Source organism: Cebus imitator, unplaced genomic scaffold (genome assembly GCF_001604975.1).
Source record: "Cebus imitator isolate Cc_AM_T3 unplaced genomic scaffold, Cebus_imitator-1.0 Scaffold67, whole genome shotgun sequence".
Lineage (NCBI taxonomy): Eukaryota > Metazoa > Chordata > Mammalia > Primates > Cebidae > Cebus > Cebus imitator.
The window spans coordinates 1,908,246-1,928,864 of NW_016107382.1; the positions used below are offsets into that span (position 1 = coordinate 1,908,246).

Consider the following 20,619-nt stretch of genomic DNA (forward strand, 5'->3'; position numbering starts at 1 on the left):
GCATATAGCAATTTCAGAATATTCTGCCATGATTCTTATATAATAGCAATTATTAACATTGTTACCTCTGTTGTTCTCTCCCCACTATATACTGACCAGTGAAAAAATAATTTAAGAAATGAGGAATTTAAAGACCAGATAGTATTGTTGATCAGAAATTATCAATTAAATATTACAGTACATCATCCTGAAGACTTTCAGCATTTCCTGTACTTCTTACTTGGAACCTTGATATAACTTTGACTTTCAGATCTATAATATAGGGGCAATTGTATCTATTACACTATCTTAACATTATGGTTTTGGTATTAAATAACTACATTGCCTAGAATTACCTTGTACCACTTTGTTCAATTAGACATGAAGAAAAAAAATAACAAAGAAATGCTCTAAAATGTTTGTGTTCATTTGAAAAATAAAGTACCAACTCAGCATTTAGTTAATGTTCATTTTATAAAATATCTTAAAAGAACAGATAAAGTACTTGAGGTTACATAATAACCAGAATTGAAAAGGAATGAATAAAATATAAATTAATTGAACATATGACTATTGTGCCACATTACACAAGTTTTAAAAAGGCATTTTAAAAAACAATAAAATAGTAATTGGGGGAAAAAACCCTTCACTCTATTGGTGTCTTTGTCTGGAAAATTTTCCCAGAATCACTAAAATTCCAGGTCAACAGGTAGTACCTGAATTATTCAAATACACTGTAATTTGCTTCCAAATCAGTTAGCTGAAGAGAGAAATTAAAATTTTAACCAAGTTAATTCAGTGCAAATCAAAGCTTCAAGTCGAAAATCTGAGAGGAAAAATAATGTTCAAACTGTAGGAAATGCTTCTGGAACTGAAAAATAAAAAATTCACATTATGAAGAAATCTTTGCAAGTGTTCTTGGTATATGAAATGCTGAGTTAACAAACGGGGCCTTTTAAGTTGCAATAAGGGCTCTATTACGAAGACAATTTGTGATGTGGACAAAAGGGAAACGGAAAGGGAAGAGCGGAAGGTCATGTTTGTGGAAGGAAATTCAAGTTAAGCATAAACTGCTTTTATTCAATTCTAGAAAAATCTGGTGAGGATACATCATACATTTGGGGAAGAAACAGATTATGGAGATAAATTTACTGGAATATAATTGAGGAAAAGTCCTTCTACCTCCAGAACATGTTTAAGTTGGGGGAGAAGGTTGATATTGGCCACATATCTAATTTGTCTTAATTTTATGGATTATATGAAATGCTGACTTAAAAAAATATTTGTGTTACCAAATCTTGAGAAATGGAAGGAAAGTCTAACTTTCTGGATCACAGTGAAACAAAGTCTGGATCACTTCCAAACATCAACAAGCAGTGACTTTTACAATTAAAAAAATATTTTGGTTTCATTATTTTCTCAAAAAAATTTTTTTAGGTTTAATTTCGTAGGTGATAGGTAGCAATGCGTCTTTCATGACAGTTTTCCTCTTTTCATTCCATTCTGTATGAGTTTTTGATTCATTCTTTTTAAATGACAATACTAATGGTTGCTGTTGCGTACAAGATGCAGAGATTTTGGTGGAGGCCGGTAAATTTTCTTTGCAAAATAGATTCCCTCCTCCCCGCCCCAAATTTCAGGTCCAGGTTTACTGTATCATCACCAATCTTTCTTTTTTTAATTCTTGCTGAAAATTTTCACATATTATTTATAAACTGAATGAGAATGTGCTACGTTTTCTAACATTCTTATTTTACATCATTCTCTATTAGGAATGTTGCAACAATGTTATCACAATGAAGTGGCAACTTTTGGATGTTAGACTGTACCTATCATAAGCAATCATAAAAAGGCCAAAATAAACAGTGCTATTCCAAGGTGACATCTGAAACTCTTAAAAAAAGTGAAAAATCATAGTGACAAAACATGGGTTCATACAGCAACAGAAAATTTGTCAATGCAATTTTTTAAAATGTAAGAAACTTCAGTCATATACCTACTCATGGAAGGAACATCTAAGGCAAATGAAAAATTCCCCTCCAGGGACATAACCAGCTCAGAACCATCTGAAAAAAATTCATACAAAAGCAGAAATTATCCAAGGCCTGTGAGTCCTCATCTCACACCATGAAAGCCAGACTGTCAAAAAAAGGGCACATGTCACTTTGCAAAGGAATGCATTAACTCCTCTCCAGGGTCAACTTAGTCTACATGTCTTTTGTATAACATCAATTTCCATCAGATCTGCTAGATGTTCAGTCATGCCCTTTAAAGTCCTGAAGGCAGGCTCACTATCTGATGCATCTTTGTACATCACGGTAGGCGTGAAGTGAAAAGAGGCAGCACAGAAATATGCACAAACTCACAATTGGTCCACATTTAGAAAACTTTCTGTGGGTTCAAGCATTTACACAGAGATGATTTTCATCTCATTTCTCCATCAATTTCTCATTAGAAATGGAAAACAGCTAATTCTAAACTCTAAAGCTCTGGGGGAAACCTTCTCCAAGCTTTGTCTATCAGACAGACTTTGTCATAAAAAATACAGGAAAATAAAAATAAAACATTATGCTGGAATCAGCTATTGAGAGTATTTGCTTTAAAAACACAGTGCCTAACAGCACCAAGCACATCACAGACACTCAATAAATATTTGTAGATTTATTAAGAATAATAACATGGTGTCTGAAGAACCAACCACCATTTTGTAGAAAAGGTAAAACTATATTATTTCACCTGATTTGATTGAGCAGTGGGGGGCAATGAATGAGACAATCTGCAAATTAAATATGAACCCTAATTTCATTGGAGAGAGGAAACTACCGAGAACTTTGCAAAAAAACATTGCCACAGTAGCCTTGACACTTAACAGTGCATCAAAGATTTAACGTTTCCACTGCAATATGAACTTGTTCCCACAGCTCTTAGGAACTAGAGTGTATTCACTCAAATGGGAAATAAAGTCTAATTCTGCTTCAGAAATAATTCTGAAAATTATTAATATATTTCAGGGAGATGGCCTTCTCATTCAGCATCCCTCAAAGTAAGACAGACCTTGTTATATAAGTTCATTACAGCATTGTCTTATACAAGTGTTATCTCTTCCACATCTGTAGTAATTGCTCTCTAATATTTTAGATTTTTATAGTCGTAACACCCCTGGGATGACAGACTTAGAATATGGAGGATTAAAGGTCACAAAACTTAAACTAAAAAGGGAAGCTCGTCTATGTTATGTGGAAACCTCTTACAAAAGGCAGTTTATTGACAAATAAATGCTTTATACATTCAGCTTTTCCCCATCTCTCAACAGTGATGGTTTCCAAAGAAGAAACTCAGTAGTGAAGAACACATATATCTATATTTTTTGCATTAGTCTGATCAGTTGAAAATCAGAACCTTTAAAGCATCTTGTGAATGGGAGAAATGGAAGAGGACCTGGGCAGGGATGTGGATGGTAGAGATCAAAATGAACGAATGATTGAGCTGTTGATGTGGACAGCAAGAGAGTTGGTGGGAAATGTTACAGCAGACCTGACCATGCTACAAAGGGTCCGTGAAGAACACAGTACAAGTATCAAAAAACCAAACTAAAGTAAAAACAAAAACAAACTGCAACTTTGCCAAATTGTAAACAAGGGAAAGCATTTCACAGGTTCAAAGTTCAAGGGAAGTAAACGTCTTTAAATTATTTTTGTCAGTTCAACCCTGATTTAAAAATATGGCTAGCGAAAACAAGGAAGCCACAGCTGTTGACGTCCTGAGCAAGCGTCGGTCTCCTTTGAGAAACTGTACTCCCAAGCCTCTTCTCAAGCTGCTACACGAGGAGGAGACACTTCTCTCTTAAATTCCATCTCGATTCTTTCATTCCCACACTCCTGGAATATGTCGATTGCTTTCCATTTTGGAGTTTACTGTTCTGGCTGCTATAGATTTAGACGTGGGGAAATAGGAGGAGGGAAGGCAAATTCTCGGAGGATGCTCCGGGCAACTTCAACATTATTCTGGGCTATCTCTAAGGCTCTCTTCACCTCTTCAAAGGCATAACCCTCTCCCATGAGTTTTGCAATTTTTGCATCGACGTTTTCCAATGCTGCCTCAGGCCCATGGGGTTTTCTGTGGTGAATTTCTGGTGCAGTCCTGCGGGGTCGTGGTTTTGGGGGTCTGGCTGGTGCTTGTGAACTGTCTGTGCAGATTTTTAAGGACAGAAACCATTTAAACAGTGAGATAAAAATGAAGCCATGATCACATAACAGCATTACCTCATTTCCTATGGAAACATTATTTCTTGTTTTCTTTACAAATAAACTCCCCTGCCCCCATTTTCCATACTATTGTGGGATAGGTAGTATCCTCATTCTGAACAACAGAAAATTAAGGTAGAGTGTGTTGGTAGTTCCACTGAGAAACTTACACATTTCCTTCTCAGTTCCACATTTGATTATTCAAGCCTTACGTGGTCAGAGAGATACAGAAGGAAAAAAAATTCTTTCTATCTAAAAAGGGAATGTTTTCACTTTGTTAAGCAATACAGTTCACGCTCTACTACAGCACAGGCTCTGACTGGTGGTTCTCCAGAGGAACAATCTTGGCAGGTTTCTATGAGAGGAAACTATGTTCGCAAGCTCACAGATACCCACTGTAGAACGTCCCCACACGTCCTGAATCCCATCTATGTCACAGCAGAACTGCTCTAAAACAGATGCTCTGTAGCATCTTCCTAGCTGATTTTTCAAGACAATAATCTGTGCCTTAGTGATGCTAGGAGAAAAAAGAAAATAGTAGATGTTTTGACTTTACTATTAGTCAATAGGTTGAATGGAAGTAAACTCAGTGCTTTGCTCAAACATTTTATATAGATTCCAAAGTAAAGAAAATCTAGAAGAAATAATAGGAGTAGAGAACTGATTTCTAGATCAGTCCCTTGGTGGTAATAGTCCCTCAAATTTAAACTGATGACATTGGTACCCATGAATGGACAGCAACATCAAGAGAAAAACGAAATAATTATATGCCACCATATCACACAGGTCCCAGATCATAGGCTAAATTGACAGGGCACTTTCATCATGTATTTCCTGGTTAATGTACAGCACTGTATCTCAAAAGCCTAGACAAATATGTACACACACACACACACACACACACACACACACACTCTCTCTCTCTCTCTCTCTCTCTCTCCCTCTCTCTCTCTCTCTCTCTCTCTCTCTCTCTCTCTCTCCATATACATGTATACATTTTCGTTTTTGTTTTTTTTTTTGGTGTTTTTTTTTTGAGATGGAGTTTTGTTTTTGTTGCCCAGGCTGGAGTGCAATGGCACAGTCTTGGCTCAATGCAACCTCCATCTCCCGGGTTCAAGCAATTCTCCTGGCTCAGCCTCCCAAATAGCTAGGATTACAGGCATGTGCCATCATGCCTGGCTAATTTGGTATTTTTTTAGTAGAGATGGAATTTCACCATGTTGATCAGGCTGGTCTCGCACTCCTGACCCCAGGTGATCCACCCACCTCAGCCTCCCAAAGTGCGGGGATTACAGGCATAAGCCACTGCACCCAGCCCATATACTCATTTTAAAATGTCAACTTTATATCATGAAATACACTTATGGATTCAGGACTATCTAGACAACAATATTTAATACCTTTCTCCTAGACCACTGACAAATGCCAAACAATAAATTCAAGGACACAGTTAAGTGAATGGTGATGTGAGGCTAAACCCCAGTGTCTCATGGTTAATGTTCCCCTCTTGTCTCCCCACTTCTGCTGCCTCAGCAACTTTCTGAATGGCTTCAGGAGATACTGTAAGCTGAAATTTTCAATAATAATAAATTTAAATAATAAAAGCTGATCCAATGTATTAGTTAATATTTTTCCTTTCTAAATCACAAGATGAATGATATTTTTCCATGAGAATAACATCATATATCTTTTGATTTAGAAAGGTAACTTGTAAAAACTTCATCCTATACACAATTCTAGTAATATCAATACATACATAAAATAGAAGCCTCTCGAATAAATTTATTTATTTCCACATCAAATAGGATGTATTTTTTTTTTTTAAATGAGGTGAAGTCTCACCACGTTGACAAGGCTGATCTTGAACTCTTATCCTCAAGTAGTCCTTCCATCTTGGGCTCCCAAAGTGCTAAAATTACACGTGTGAGCCACTGTGCCTGGCCATGATGACAGGCTTATCTTTAATTATTCCTTTTTTGTAGCATAGTGTCCAGTTTTTTAAAAATATTACAGTTGTAGATATTATATATTAAAGTATGCCCATATATAACAACACAAAATTTCTGGTTCTTGCTAATATCTATACTGTTTCTTGCATCTGAAATTAAACATCTCAAACAATTACCATCTGTTAAATTGCAGCTCTTAGTATATTTTGTAGTTCCATTTATTTTCCTATTAAGTATTTTCATTATGTCATACAGGGTTGGACAATAAATTATATTTTGCTTTTAATCATTTTCAAAAACTATTAGAAATACTTGAAAGCTTTCCTTTAATCAATTACCAAAAAAGTTCATACATTTAAATCATGTCTGTTCTGAGACACTGTTAGATGAGAAAAGTACCTAGATTTTGATAGAAAAGTACTAGATTTAGAAAACAATTACCTTGTTTTCTACAGGTAATTTTCTAAGAGATTTTTAATATTGTTAAGTCTGTCCAGAATGCTAAGATGGGCACATGAATGCCAGGCATGTTTGAAAAGAACAGCTGTGTATACAAGCAGGATGAATACTGTGACAGCCAGGAATGCCTCTAATAAATAGGATGATTGGCAATTAAATCTTAAATCTCAGTTTGGCCACTAAGATCTTGGGCTAAGCAATTTACTTTCACAATTCTCATTCTCCAAGTCTATTTTTTATAAAAAATATCTGTGTTGAGAGGTATTATTTATCCTTTTTCATCAGGTAGTATGAAAATTAATGTAATATACAGGATATGGACTGAGGAGACCGTTAACAAGAAAAGACAATGAATTCATATTTATAATGATAATTGCTATGCTCAAATGCTATAGACCAGCAATTACTATAAATTAACAGGCATGCCAGAGAAGTGTGAAAGAAGAAAGAACACAAAATTTGTTGTGAGTATCTGATTCCACAGAAAGCCTTCAAGCGGAGTATTAAAAAGCAAGATCTGGTGCAGCCCCAGCTAGTAGTGGAAGCTGTTAAAAAGATGGGAGGAGGTGATCATTTCCATGCTGACCATTACAGCAAATTGCTTAAAACCAATCACTCTTTTTTTCTCTTCCCAAAGCTCAGAAGCAGCCATCACTTTCTCTGCTTTTCTTTTCACAGTATCTAAAAGGGGATTATACCAGGTCCTTATTTACTTTTGCACTTTTGAATGAATAAGGTAGTGGGAAAAAGCAACGAAATGAAGATGAAACTATCTTCTGGTCCCCTAAAAGTTATTATATTGCAGTTTGGGAGCACACTGAAATAACTATAAATTTTATCAACCCTATGGAGTTTCTGTACCTGAATACATATCATCCTTAAAAACAGTGATTTTGGAAGAGCATGTGTTTGTTCTAGTGCTACTATCCATGTTCATGGTATTTTTGAACTCTTATGAGTAATTGCTACTGTATCAAAATAAGTACAAGAATGTGAGCCACAGGTTATAAGTAGTTCATCTTTTGGAGTACCAATCTTATTAAAGGATATAAAGTCATTAATATTTTAAAACACTGATATGAATATAGGTACACTAAGGAGTAAAATATAGAGTTTGCATACATTTTTGAGATAAAACAGAGAGAATGTCTTACACTAAAAAAAGAAGTATTGTCCTCTTTTATTTAATGCCCCAGTCTTTGTGTTGCTCACTGTAAACTCCTCTTTGGGAAAGAAAGATTGGAGAAGCCCTGGTTTAGGAGTAAATCTTGATTCAGTTTTCCTTTTCTGAGTGTATGAAAGAACAGAGTGACATACAAAGAAGCTCTGTATGGCATGGGAATTAGCATGATAACATGGTTGGAATAATACGTAGAATGATTACTCTAGGTCATACATTCTAGGAGGGGGCAATCATTGGTTCTTGTGGGATGGAAAAAAAAAAAACAATTTTAGATGCTAAAATGGATTGTGGCCTTCCAAAGGGCCACAGTACATAGAGATATATCTCTATCTCCATCTCTACTAAGCACATCTGTAATATTAAACTTTCATTATTACTGGGGACAGAAAGCTTATTAGAAAAAAAAAAGGTCCATAGGCATACCATTTTTTTTTTCTTTTAGTGAGACACACTGCTGTGTATCTACATAACCTCCATATAAAAGAACTGAGAATATTTCACTTCAGTGGCTATCAATTATTTTGTAACAAAAAGCTTTATTACTCTCCTCATCGTCTAAAGATTGGGTTGGTTTTTGTCTGTATTTTGAAAGATATGTCTAATAAGCAAATGCTATTGTATTGATGAATACATTTTCCAATTTTCTATTATACTGAATCACATTTAACAATAAATATAACACTGAACTTCTATATTTCTAGATAACAGCAAAGGCATTTAATGTGACAGTTTTCTTGCATATAAAGTTAGGGTTTCTGTTAGACTTTCAAAATGTTAAAAATAGGGTCTGATAGCACATAAAAATAATGGACTATCATACAATAATTTTAAATGACATTTATTTTTAAAAACGATTCGGTAAAATATTTATAATACTTGAATGGAATTGAGATAGAATTGACATATTGAATATGATCTTAAGATCTTAAGTGAAAATGTGAATAGACAAAACATTAGAAGGTTGCACTTGAAAACGGCAATAATGTTCCTTATTGAGGATAGGGTTAGAAGCAATTGCCTTTTCTTATTGTTTATTTTATCCATTTTTTCCTTTTATCTTCCAATGTAAGTATAATAAGTTAATAATTAGGAAAACCACCACCAACCAACAACAAAATAGTCTCAGATCTCCTCTGCTATTCTTAAAGGCCTCAGCAGTGCAGGTCTCTAAGACTGAGAACCAGAGATCGATTTTGCTCATGTGAAAAATACAGGTAGCACATAGTGTGTGGTTTTCCTAAGGTCACGTGAAAAATAGTCGGAATCTATGTTTCAGAATCTCTAGTACAGTTTTAGTATTTCTAAAGCCTTCCATTTCTCTATCATCACTACTATTCCATCACTACTTTGATTTTACCACTGAACATCTCCAAACTCAGTTTACCAGTTCTTGTGATATGTATGTGTACATTTTTTTCTAACGTAATTTAGGCATGCTGATGGGATAACAACATAAACTTTATTAACAAATGTCTAGAAAACTGGAACTAATTTAAATTTTATCAGGCTGATACTTGCTGCAGTAGCTTAAGTTACTAGTCATTGCTGTGTCCTGCCTTATTCTATAAGTTGACGTTAATAAAATCTATTTCAAGCCGGGAGCAGAGGCTCACACTTGTAATCCCAGCACTTTGGGAAGCTGAGGTGGGTGGATCACCTGAGGTAAGGAGTTCAAGACCAACCTGACCAATATGGTGAAACCCAGTCTCTACTAAAAATACAAAAATTAGCTGGGTGTGCTGGCATGTGCCTGTACTGCCAGTTACTTGGGAGGCCGAGACATGAGAATTGCTTGAACCTAGGACATAGAGGTTGAGTGAGCTGAGGCTGCACCACTGCACTCCAGTCTGGGTGACACAGCAAGACTTAATCTCAAAAATATAAAAATAAAAATAAAATATCTATTTCAGTGTGATTATGAGAAATAAAATTATATCTATTTCTATATTACACAGTAAGAATACATTGATTTATATTTATATAACCATATATTTTTATAAAAATATTAAATATACAAAGTATAATTATAGATAATATAAAATATACATTAAATAAAATATGTATATATTTTAGTGTATAACTATATAAATATAATTATAATATTAACATATAAAATGTATATATCTGTATGCAAAATACTTAGCAAAGCATTGGGACTATAGTAAATGCTTAATAAACAAATTTTAATTAGATAACATAATATTGTACATATTATCTGAAGCACACTTTCTAAATTTACTTAGTAAACTAGTGACAATTCTTGGGATAGACATCAAAATTCTTAGACTACTGACCTTCTCAACTATAGCAATAACAGAATTAGAAAATAAATAATCAATGAACAAATAAAATCTCGAACACATTATAATAACTTTGTTATTCTACTAGAAGTTGGACTAATTCTGTGACTCATTTTTATGCCATAGGCCATAGTTTAATTACTGCCACTATAGAAATACTGATGTCCATGTGCAGTGGCTCATGCCTGTAATCCCAGCACTTTGGGAGCTGTGGCCAGCAGATCACAAGGTAAAGAGTTCAAGACCAGTGTGGCCAACATGGTGAAACACCGTCTCTAGTAAAAATACAAAACTTAGCCAGGCATGACGGTGGGTGCCTGTAATCCCAGCTACTCAGGAAGCTGAGGCACAAGAATCACTTGAACCCGGGAGGTAGAGGTTGCAATGAGTCAAGATTGTGCCACTGCACTCCAGCCTGGGCAACAGGGCAAGACTCTGTCTCAAAAAGAAAAAGAAAAAGAAAAAGAAATACTGCCTACTTATAGAAGGACATGATTTAATAAACTAAATTACAAACAAATAAAATCTTCACATATACTGTTTTAAATACATCCAGAAAATGGTTATTTAATATTAGATTTGTAAGGAAAATGACACTAGGTTCTCTGGCTTCTAAATTGAAGCTGTATGTAAGCCCCAGTATTTCACGTAGCTGAACTGTAGGAAAACTCAACATTGCCATTTCCTTTGTTGAAACATAAAATCCTAAAGACACATAATCTACCTTAAAATTCCAACCCTTGTGTGAAGTGAAGCCATGATTTCCAATTGAGATCTTAACCAGATAAATGATTGACAATATAAAATTTATTCAACATCCCACCGATTCTCCTTTAAGCTAGTAAACTAATAGTAGTACTGAAATTAATTCCTTTTAAATTGAGATCTTCCTTATTTTATGATGAGAATGGCTTATTTGGCAATAAGGTCTTTTAATGGTTTCAAATACATTTGAGTTGTGCTAAAATCTAGCACTGTTTTCAAGTGTTACCTTGAACTTCCTTCTAATACTAAGAATATGAAAAATCACCTCAAGAGTGAATGCTGTACTTCATTAGCACAAGCCTTTTAGAGATTTTAAAGAATGGTATACAAACTGTAGCACAATATGTCTTACAACAAGAGAAAAGCAAACTGGGAAATTTGTAGAACCTCACATATAGATAGAAGAGACGTGAGCCCCACGTGAATAATACATCCATGTAAAGAAACAAGCAGATTATTTTGCAAAAATATTTGCCCTATATACAGGTTTATGTGAATTTAACATGGGCTGGTAAGATTCTCTTATATCTGGACTACTGATGACATGTTCATACAATTAAATTTCAATCATACACTTAAAAAAAACTTTAAGAAAACTATGAAATATTTTCTTTGGGGGAATAAACATTTATAAGGCTTTTTAATATATGTAGACATACAGATACATGCAGATATACTTTTTAGATAAGAAAACAGGTAGATATTTTAAAATCAGTGAAACTACATTTTAACATTCTTTAGAAATATACTTTTCATAGAAATCCTATCCATAAATAAGTCACTATCAATTATTTAGACAGCCACAAGTGATAACAGAAGCGGAATTCGTAAGGTATAGCAACCATACCAGAACCCCCATTTGGTCATCTTAAAAAGGCCCTAATAAAAACAGATTAATTGCTGCAAAATAAGAGCTATTAGAATTCTAAAGGTACATATGCATTCAGTCTCAAGTGCTGAATGGAAAGACCTCATCCAGAAGGCAAGCTCAGTCTCTCTGCCATTGTGAAATAAACTAGTGTACAGCCTGGTAAGCCTGTGAGCTGCATGTGAACAAACATCTGTTGGAAAAAAGTATCTTATTTTCTGTGGTTGACTGTGTGTGTAGAGAAAGTTTAGGCAGTAGATTGAAATATTTGATGTTATAGCTAGCTGGGGCCCTCAGAGTAATAGTTAGACTCTTTTATTACTTAGGTAAAAGCCAATTCAGGCTTCTGGCAAATAACTATTTGGGATATTTCAACAAGGTTTGTGATTTGAAGTTCTTCCAGACATTTCTAGTGTAATGCTAATCGGGATTCATACCGCTTGAAATCATATATGTGAATGATGTTGCTCTGGGCTCTAAAACACCCACTTACTATGGAGCAAACTGTAAAGAAGCTGTGAAAACACTGTGTTTTGGCCACAATTTTTCCCATAACTAGAGTATATGTTTCTTTTAATCCAGAGTTGGTGGTACTGAATATGGTATTTTAAATCAGTCATAGCACTTAGCTCGAAGTTTTACTTTAATGCTATTTTCTTTATAAAAAATTGCTTCTCTGGCTGGAGGCAGTGGCTCACGCTTGTAATCCCAGCACTTTGAGAGGCTGAGGTGGGCGGATCACCTGAAGTCAGGAGTTCCAGAACATCCTGACCAACATGGAGAAACCCCATCTCTACTAAAAATACAAATTAGCTGGACGTGGTGGCACATGCCTGTAATCCTAGCTACTTGGGAGGCTAAGGCAGAAAAATCACTTGAACCCTGGAGGTGGAGGTTGCGGTAAGCAGATATTGTGACACTGCACTCCAGCCAGCCTGGGCAACAAGAATGAGACTGTCTCAAAAAAACAAAAATAGTTTCTGTATGTTATACAGAAGCAATCAGACATTGTCTGCCTTTCTTGATTTTCATGTTTTGTCATCAAATTATTTTGAATGGAATTACAGGCTACTCTTGAATATATATATAGTCTTAGAATGATTAGAAATAAACTGGTAAGAGAATACCGGCCAAAATTGGAAAAGATTAAAAAGATTTTCTATGCTTTCCTGAGTTATATGCAAGTATTAAAACATACAAAAACTTCTGTACAGCAAAAGAAACAATCATTAGAGTGAACTGACAACCAACAGACTGGGAAAAAATTTTTGCAATCTACCCATCTGACAAAGGGCTAATATCCAGAATCTACAAAGAAATAAAACAGATATACAAGAAAAAAACAAACAAACCCATTCAAAAGTGGGCGAAGGATATGAACAGACATTTTTCAAAAGAAGACATATATGAGGCCAACAAGCATATGAAAAAATATTCATCACCACTGGTCGTTAGAGAAATGCAAATCAAAACCACATTGAGGTATCATCTCACACCAGTTAGAATGGTGATCATTAAAAAATCTGGAGACAACAGATGCGGGAGAGGATGTGGCGAAATAGGAACACTCTTACGCTGTTGGTAGGAGTGTAAATTAGTTCAACCATTGTGGAAGACAATGTGGTGATTTCTCAAGGATCTAGAAATAGAAATTCCATTTGACCCAGCAATCCCATTACTGGGTATATAAATGGCTCATAATGACACATGCATGTGTGTGTTCACTGCAGCACTGTTTACAATAGCAAAGAACTGGAACCAACCCAAATGCCCATGAGTGATAGACTGGATAAAGAAAATGTGGCACATATACACCATGGAATACTATGCAGCCATAAAAAACTATGAGTTCATGTCTTTGTAGGGACTTGGATGAATCTGTAAACGATCATTCTCAGCAAACTGACACAAGAACAGAAAACCAAATACCGCATGTTCTCATTCATAGGCGGGTGCTGAACAATGAGAATGCATGGACTCAAGGAGAGGAGCATCACACACCAGGGGCAGTTGAGGAGGGACAGCGGTGGGGGGCAGGGAGGGTGGGAAGGGATAACATGGGGAGAAATCCCAGATATAGATGAAGGGGGAATAGAGGCAGCAAACCACCTGGTTATCTATGCACAATCCTGCATGACCTGTACATGTATCCCAGAACCTAAAGTAAAATTAAAATATATATATATAATTACACAGAGATTTCTGCATCTCCCATACAGGGCATGGAGCACCTAAGAACTACCATACTGACAATTCTTAAAACAGCTCATTAATTATCTTGATTCAGAAGTTTCAGAATGCATTGCTATTACTATTAGCAAACCTTCTATGAACTGAAGTTTTAGCTTTAAAAAATATCTTGAAATAAGACAAAAGTTTGTAGAGGAAAGCTTCTGATATTTACAAATATAAGACAAAAATATTGCTTATCAGATATATGCAGTTAGTTTAATACAGACATCAGCTATTTTTACTTCCTTTTGCCTATATGTCCGCTCAAATCCATCCATCCATCCATCCATCCATCCATCCATCCATCCATCTAAGAAACATATGCTGGGCACTCTGTTGGACACTTGAGGATAAAGCAATGCTATGGACTGAATGTCTGTGCCCTCTTCTCTGCAAATCCATATATTAAAACCTAATCTCTGTTGTAATGGTATTTGGAGGGGAAGCCTTTGGGAGATGACTGTATTATGCAGGTGACGCCCTCATGAAAGGGATTAGCGTCCTTATGAAACAGATCCCAGAGCACTCCCTTGCCCTCGTGAGGACACCGTATGAAGGCAATTATCTATGAACCCAGAGGAGGGCCCTCACTAGACACTGAATGTTGGTACCTTGACCTTGGACTTCCCAGCTTCCAGAACTGTGAGACATAAATATTTGCCGTTTAGGCAATTTAGTCTACAGTATTCTGTTACAGTAGCCTGAACTGACTAGGACAAGCAGTGAGCCAAACAACACTTTTATCTTCAAAGTGTTAATACTTTATTTAGTAGGCGAGGCAGATGACCAACAAACAAGCAAATGACTGAATAATAAAATTTTAGGTAGTGACAGGTGCTATGAAGAAAAAGCAAAAAGGGGAAAAAAATGACTGTAGAAGATAGGGGAGCTATTTGGATAAGTTCAGGGAAAGCCTCCTCAAGAAGCAAAGCAGCAACATTCCATTATTATTGGTTATGAGTATGACTTGTTTTTACAAAAATGGTACCTCCTTCTATTTGACGGCTGGCAATGGAGCACTGGTTGGTAGCCCTAAATAAGCTAAGACAATGAATAGTTTGGTGCTAGTATTAATTCTAAAGAGATTTCTGTCTTAATGGAGAAATAAGACAGCATTTTAATGTACAAAGAGGTTTTCCTCATTTCCCAAACCTAAGAAAAAATGAAAGTTAGATAATGAATTCATTTCAAATCAAAGAAGTGGCTCCACTGACTGATCAAAGATAATACTAAGCTTGCTATTTTTCTCTTCTATGAGGCAGTTTTGTAGCCATTCCTCTCACAATGCAAATTTTATAAGTAAAATGCAAAAATGATATAAAATACTTCCTTAGGTAGATTCATTAAATTATATAATGAATAAGAAGGTGCTCTGAAAAGCAGAAAGCACCATAAAAACAATAAGGTATTATTATTATTACTGTTTTTAGCCAACTCACCTGAAGATGACGGAAGCTGATCATAGTCCTGTGATGTTCTGTTAGTTTTGACATTTTCACCCGGTAATCTTCTAGCGGGAGGCAAAGGAACTTGGCCACTTGCATCAAAAAAGGGATCTTAAAAATAAAAACAAGTTTCAAATTAAAAGGATGATCTCTGTTGATTGTCTGAAGAAAAAATGCTAGAACTGTTTTGTGAAGATTGCAGCTTTCAAAAATAAATTAGAAAATTAAATTCATAACTGATATTAACCATTTTCTACTGCCTGCATATGTTCTAATTTATTCATCACTTGCTTAAACATGATCTTCACATTTATTTCCAGATAATAAAGACTACTGGTTTTATATTTATATTTTGCAAATATCTTATTTAATTATAAGATTGTTGACAACAAAAAAACAGCTTCCAAATTTTATTCTCTGTCCCAATCCAACCCAGACAATGTATAGAAAGTGTTCTCAAGTAACAGCAAAAAAACCCAACAAAACAAAACAAACAGAAAGAACTATGGATTTGGATCCTCCCTATAAGAGTATTATCAAATCACTTAATCCTTCTAACTTTGGGCATACAAAATCTGTAAAATAGACCTGAAATTTCAGATTTGTGAGGATTAAATGAATTTGCGTACATAAAATCTTCTGTACATACAAGGTGCTTATTGTTATATTGGGCATCCTAGGCTAAACACCAATGTTGTTAGTTGGCTTACTAAATAGTAAATTCAACTGTTAAAAATTATGCCATTTAGTAATTAACATTTGAATATACAGTAAAATGGGATAGTTTACCACCATGGCAGTCAGAGACGGGGCATCTGAAATAGTAAAAAATATGATATTTACTAACTGGAATTAAAGGGAGAAAAAGAGATTTTGTCAGTGTTGCTGTATTAAATCATTAATACCATAAACCCAACTGGTTTAAAATTCACAGTATATGGGTTTAAATGCTTAGAGAATTGATTCCCTTTTTGAGTAGACAAACATTACATCCAAAAACCTTGGTTCACTAATAATTTATCTAGCTATCACTCCCACCGCAGGCTCCTCTGCTTTCTTCTCATAGCACTTTTATGTTGTCAGTATCTCTGAAAATACCATTAATTCTTCTGAGAAAAAAGATCTTGTCTTACTCCTCACGTTTGAATTATAACCCCTAACTCCAACATAGCACCTAGAACACTCTTGGCAAATAGGTGGCACTTAATATTTACTTTTAACTACCAAAAATCAATCCACACAAATTCAGATTGTTCACAAATTCAAAATCAGTGAAACCTGAATTGCTAATGTAAAATTGTAAATATTAAAGAAGACCCGATTGTATTTCATTGTTTTAACTTCCACTCCCATTAGACATTAATAATACGGAAGAATTTGATTTAAGATGAAAATACATGCTTAAATATTGCCTATTTCCATATTAACTTTTGACTGGTTAATGTAAGGCAGGATTTAAAGCCATTAATTATTTATCTTTTCACCTTTTTCAGAGTATACTAATTATCACCAGCTTTGCTGAGGACTCTGACTTAGACAAGGCTCTTTACTTGTTTTCATTAATTTCAAGATTAAAATAACTCTTAGATTTTGAGTTGTCAATAACTGAAGAATTGATAGTCCAGTTCCATTAATTTTTCTGAGAAATTTTTAGGAAGGAATGAGAAGGTAAATTGCATGAGATAAATGCTGATCTTTTGGTTTGTTAAATAAACCAAAGAAAACAAATACGGTGATTTCAGCATAAATTTTGAAATTTCCCAAAGATTTTGAATTAAATATGTAATAAAATTTACTTTACGTTCTTGTGGACTCTAAATGCCCTGATATTAAGTCAGATGATGAATTTTCTTTTACAATATATATACTTGCTTATATATTTAGGAAAAATTTATAGGTTCGTCAAATACACTTAAGTGTATTTATTTAAAATAAATAGCTATTTATTTTAAGCTTAAAGAAGTCATCTATTTATTTAAGGTTAAAAAGTAAACTCTTGATATATTTCAGAGCCATAAATAGACTACAAAATATACCACTCTACTAGATTCTTCCATTAAACGATATTATTTAAAAGGTATTAGATACACTAAAAATATTATAAATAGCAAGAATACCTTCTTATGGTTCTGTTTTGAATCATTATCATGTTCTATCTTGCATCATATCCTAAAGTTTGCTAATTGACAGGTACAGGGTAAACTGAGCTCTCTAAAGCAAATTATAAAGTTGGAAGCCTTCAGGCTTTAAAGGGAAAGACATTAGATATAACACAATTGCTACACAGAGTACAATAATTTTCAACTGTCCCCTGATCAGAAAATTTTGAAAAGCAATAAAGCTTTTCTAAAATAAATTCTTCAAAAACTAAAGGAAAATTTTATATCCACAGGATGGAGCGCCCAAACTGAAATTATCACAGCTAATGTATCATTTATATAGTAGTAGGTGTTTGAGAAATAAATGGATACACACAGAGATTAATCTGTTCTAAAAGGCAAAGTACTACTGCTTGTGATTTATAGTATGGTAATGCAAAACTGAAAATTTAATACTTATTTGAGAGATTATAAAAAACTAAGGGAAAACCAGGAAGAAACAGTTTGCTCCTTAAAAAAAGAAATAGGGTAAAAATTATATTATGGGCAAATATTTAACAATTATATATAATGCTCATGACATATTAATTGGAAAAAGGTTACAAATAGCATATATTAAGATAAATAAATTTTACATGTGAACATACACACTCACAGGTGAGAAAAAAAAAAAAAGGAAGGGTATCTATCAATGGTTATCTTTAGGAGGCGGATATGGATTTTTTTTTTTTTTCCTTTTTAAAGAGAGTCTCGCTCTGCTGCCCAGGCTGGAGTGGAGTGGCACAATCTTGACTGACTGTAACCTCCACCTCGAAGGCACAAGCCATTCTCGTGCCTCAGCCTCCCAAGTAGCTATGACTACAGGTGTGAGCCAACAACACCTGGCTGACTTTTATATTTTTGTAGAGTCAGAGTTCTGCCATGTTGGCCAGACTGGCCTCAAATTCTTGAGCTCAAGCAATCTGCCTGCCTCAGCCTCCAAAAGTGCTGGGATTATAGGCACAAGCCACAGTACTCGACCTGGGAGGTTTTTCTTAATTCTTTTTTTTTCTTCGCTATCTGAAACACTTCCAAATTTTTGCCAAGTGTAAAAAAAGAGGCAAATAAAATTAAATAATTAAAACAATGGCAAATTTCCCTCCCTGGCTGTCCCTAAACGACCTGGAAGATTTATCAATTATCCCCCAAATTTTAATAAGAGTGTATCAAAGCAGAAACTAATTACTAGAAGGGGTTTGAAGAGCTGTTTGAGTGGAACAAAGTTCTCCCCTCTTTGCTGCCCTCTTGCTTTAGCTCATGTTCACATCTCTAGTATGTAATGATCTACCACTGATTTAAATACGCCAGTGTCAGATAACTCACTACACCCAAGATGAAAAAATTGTTAATGATTTAGGAAACTTCTTTGTAGGATGAATGAAATTTTCATTCTTAACACTTCCCATTGATCTTCCTCCTACCTCTGAAGTGACATGGAAAAAATATAATTCTTTCCCAAATACTGTAACAGAAGACAACTCTCATCTACATGCAATTATCTTCTTATTTTACTTACGCAGTTGCATTTCTGGATCCAAAAATAAAACTTTCATTTATCTTTAATAAAGTCAATTTGGCTAGCTTTCAGAGTTGAGCTGTGAATTTAAGATTAGATAAGATCTTCAAACGAGATTACAGGTTAGAGAAACAGCAAAAGAAAGGTAGCATAAGGACTGACAAAAACATTGTATTTTGTGCACTGCACAAAGACACCTAGCTATGGTTACGAGCAGGGCATAAATACAGCCTTTTCTTTATTCCTTGAGCCCAGACCCTGGCACAAAGTAGAGGGCAGGTACCTACTTGAATCTACCAGCACAAAGGAAGTACTTTTTTGTAATATGGAAAAAAGCACATATACAACAGCGGTAGCCTTGGGATTGGAGACTAGAAAGTGTAAAGCTTTTGTTGAGGACTTCGGGTTTTGTTAAGATACGATTGGCCTGTCCAAAATTGATGGCTCATGTACAGCTATAGGCATTACTATTCTGCCAAAAGAAATCGTGCATGAAAGCCTAAAATAGAAAAGAGATAAAGAAGAATAAGAGCCCTGCCTCTGCTTGCCTTGCCCCCTTGATCCTACAAGAGTCCTGAGGCCCTTTAGCAGACACACAGGACGCTACAGTTTGACAATCACTACTATAGAGAAGTCAATGAGCTATATGGCTGAAAAGCTGAATCTGGCCCAACTGTGCAGGGCACTGAATGCTGGAATGAAAATGTAGGCTTGATTAGGTACTTAGTAAAATATCATGAGAAAATTCAACCTCTTTTCCAAAGACTACCTATCATTTGTCTTTAATTAGAAACAATTATTTCCTCAGGAAACCAAATCTCAGTAATGTTCAGAAAAGATGTATGATTACACAAGACTAAGATTTCACAGACTGAACAACGAAAACAACGGTAAAATGCTCACAGAGTTTGTTTAAATTTAGCAGTTCCTTTTATTTACCTCTTATGGTTCTCAAATACTGAATTAAACTTTAGCATTTGTAGCATATTCTTAAAGTCAATTCTTAGGGAGAAGAACTGCTATCGTGAATCTTTTACATTTCTTTAGATAGTATAATGTATTAAGTACTTTGCAAAACAATAATCAAATGCTGATTTATAAGCCAAAAAAACCTTTATGCTCTATATTATGTAATAGCATTAAAATATTAAAATATTTCTTTTGAAAAGGAGAAAAGCCAATATACATGGCTTTAAATTTGAATCAAAATAATTGTGACAATGAAAGTCATAAAGGGGCTAGATGAGGTGGTTCACGTCTGTCATCCTAGCATTTTGGGAGGCTGAGGTGGGCAAATCACATAAGGTCAGGAGTTCAAGACCAGCCTGGCCAACATGGTGAAAACCTGTCTCTACTAAAAGTATAAAAAATTAGCTGGGTGTGGTGGTGCACACCTGCAATCCCAACTACTTAGGGGGCTGAGGCAGGAGAATCACTTGAACCTCAGAGGCAGAGGCTGAAGTGAACCGAGATCGTACCACTGCACTCCAGTCTGGGCAACAGAGTGAGACCCTGTCTAAAAAAAGGAAAAAATAATAAGT

General features: G+C 35.0%; 1 protein-coding gene across 8 annotated transcripts in view; it reads right to left on the reverse strand.

The window, feature by feature from the left end:
• Nucleotides 1–434: 434 nt before the first annotated feature.
• Nucleotides 435–20,619, reverse strand: part of CBLB (Cbl proto-oncogene B) — a 211,001-nt gene continuing 190,816 nt past the window's right edge. For 7 of the 8 annotated variants that reach the window (XM_017530609.2, XM_017530608.2, XM_037739282.1 and 4 more), the window contains 2 exons: nt 15,419–15,535; nt 435–4,165 (listed from right to left, as the gene is read on the reverse strand). In XM_017530609.2, the coding sequence (XP_017386098.1) occupies nt 3,906–4,165; nt 15,419–15,535 (377 nt within the window). In that variant the 3' untranslated portion in view covers nt 435–3,905. Of the gene's footprint in view, nt 4,166–15,418; nt 15,536–15,555; nt 16,240–20,619 lie in introns of those variants that run through there. The other variant, XM_037739283.1, reaches the window with a different exon arrangement.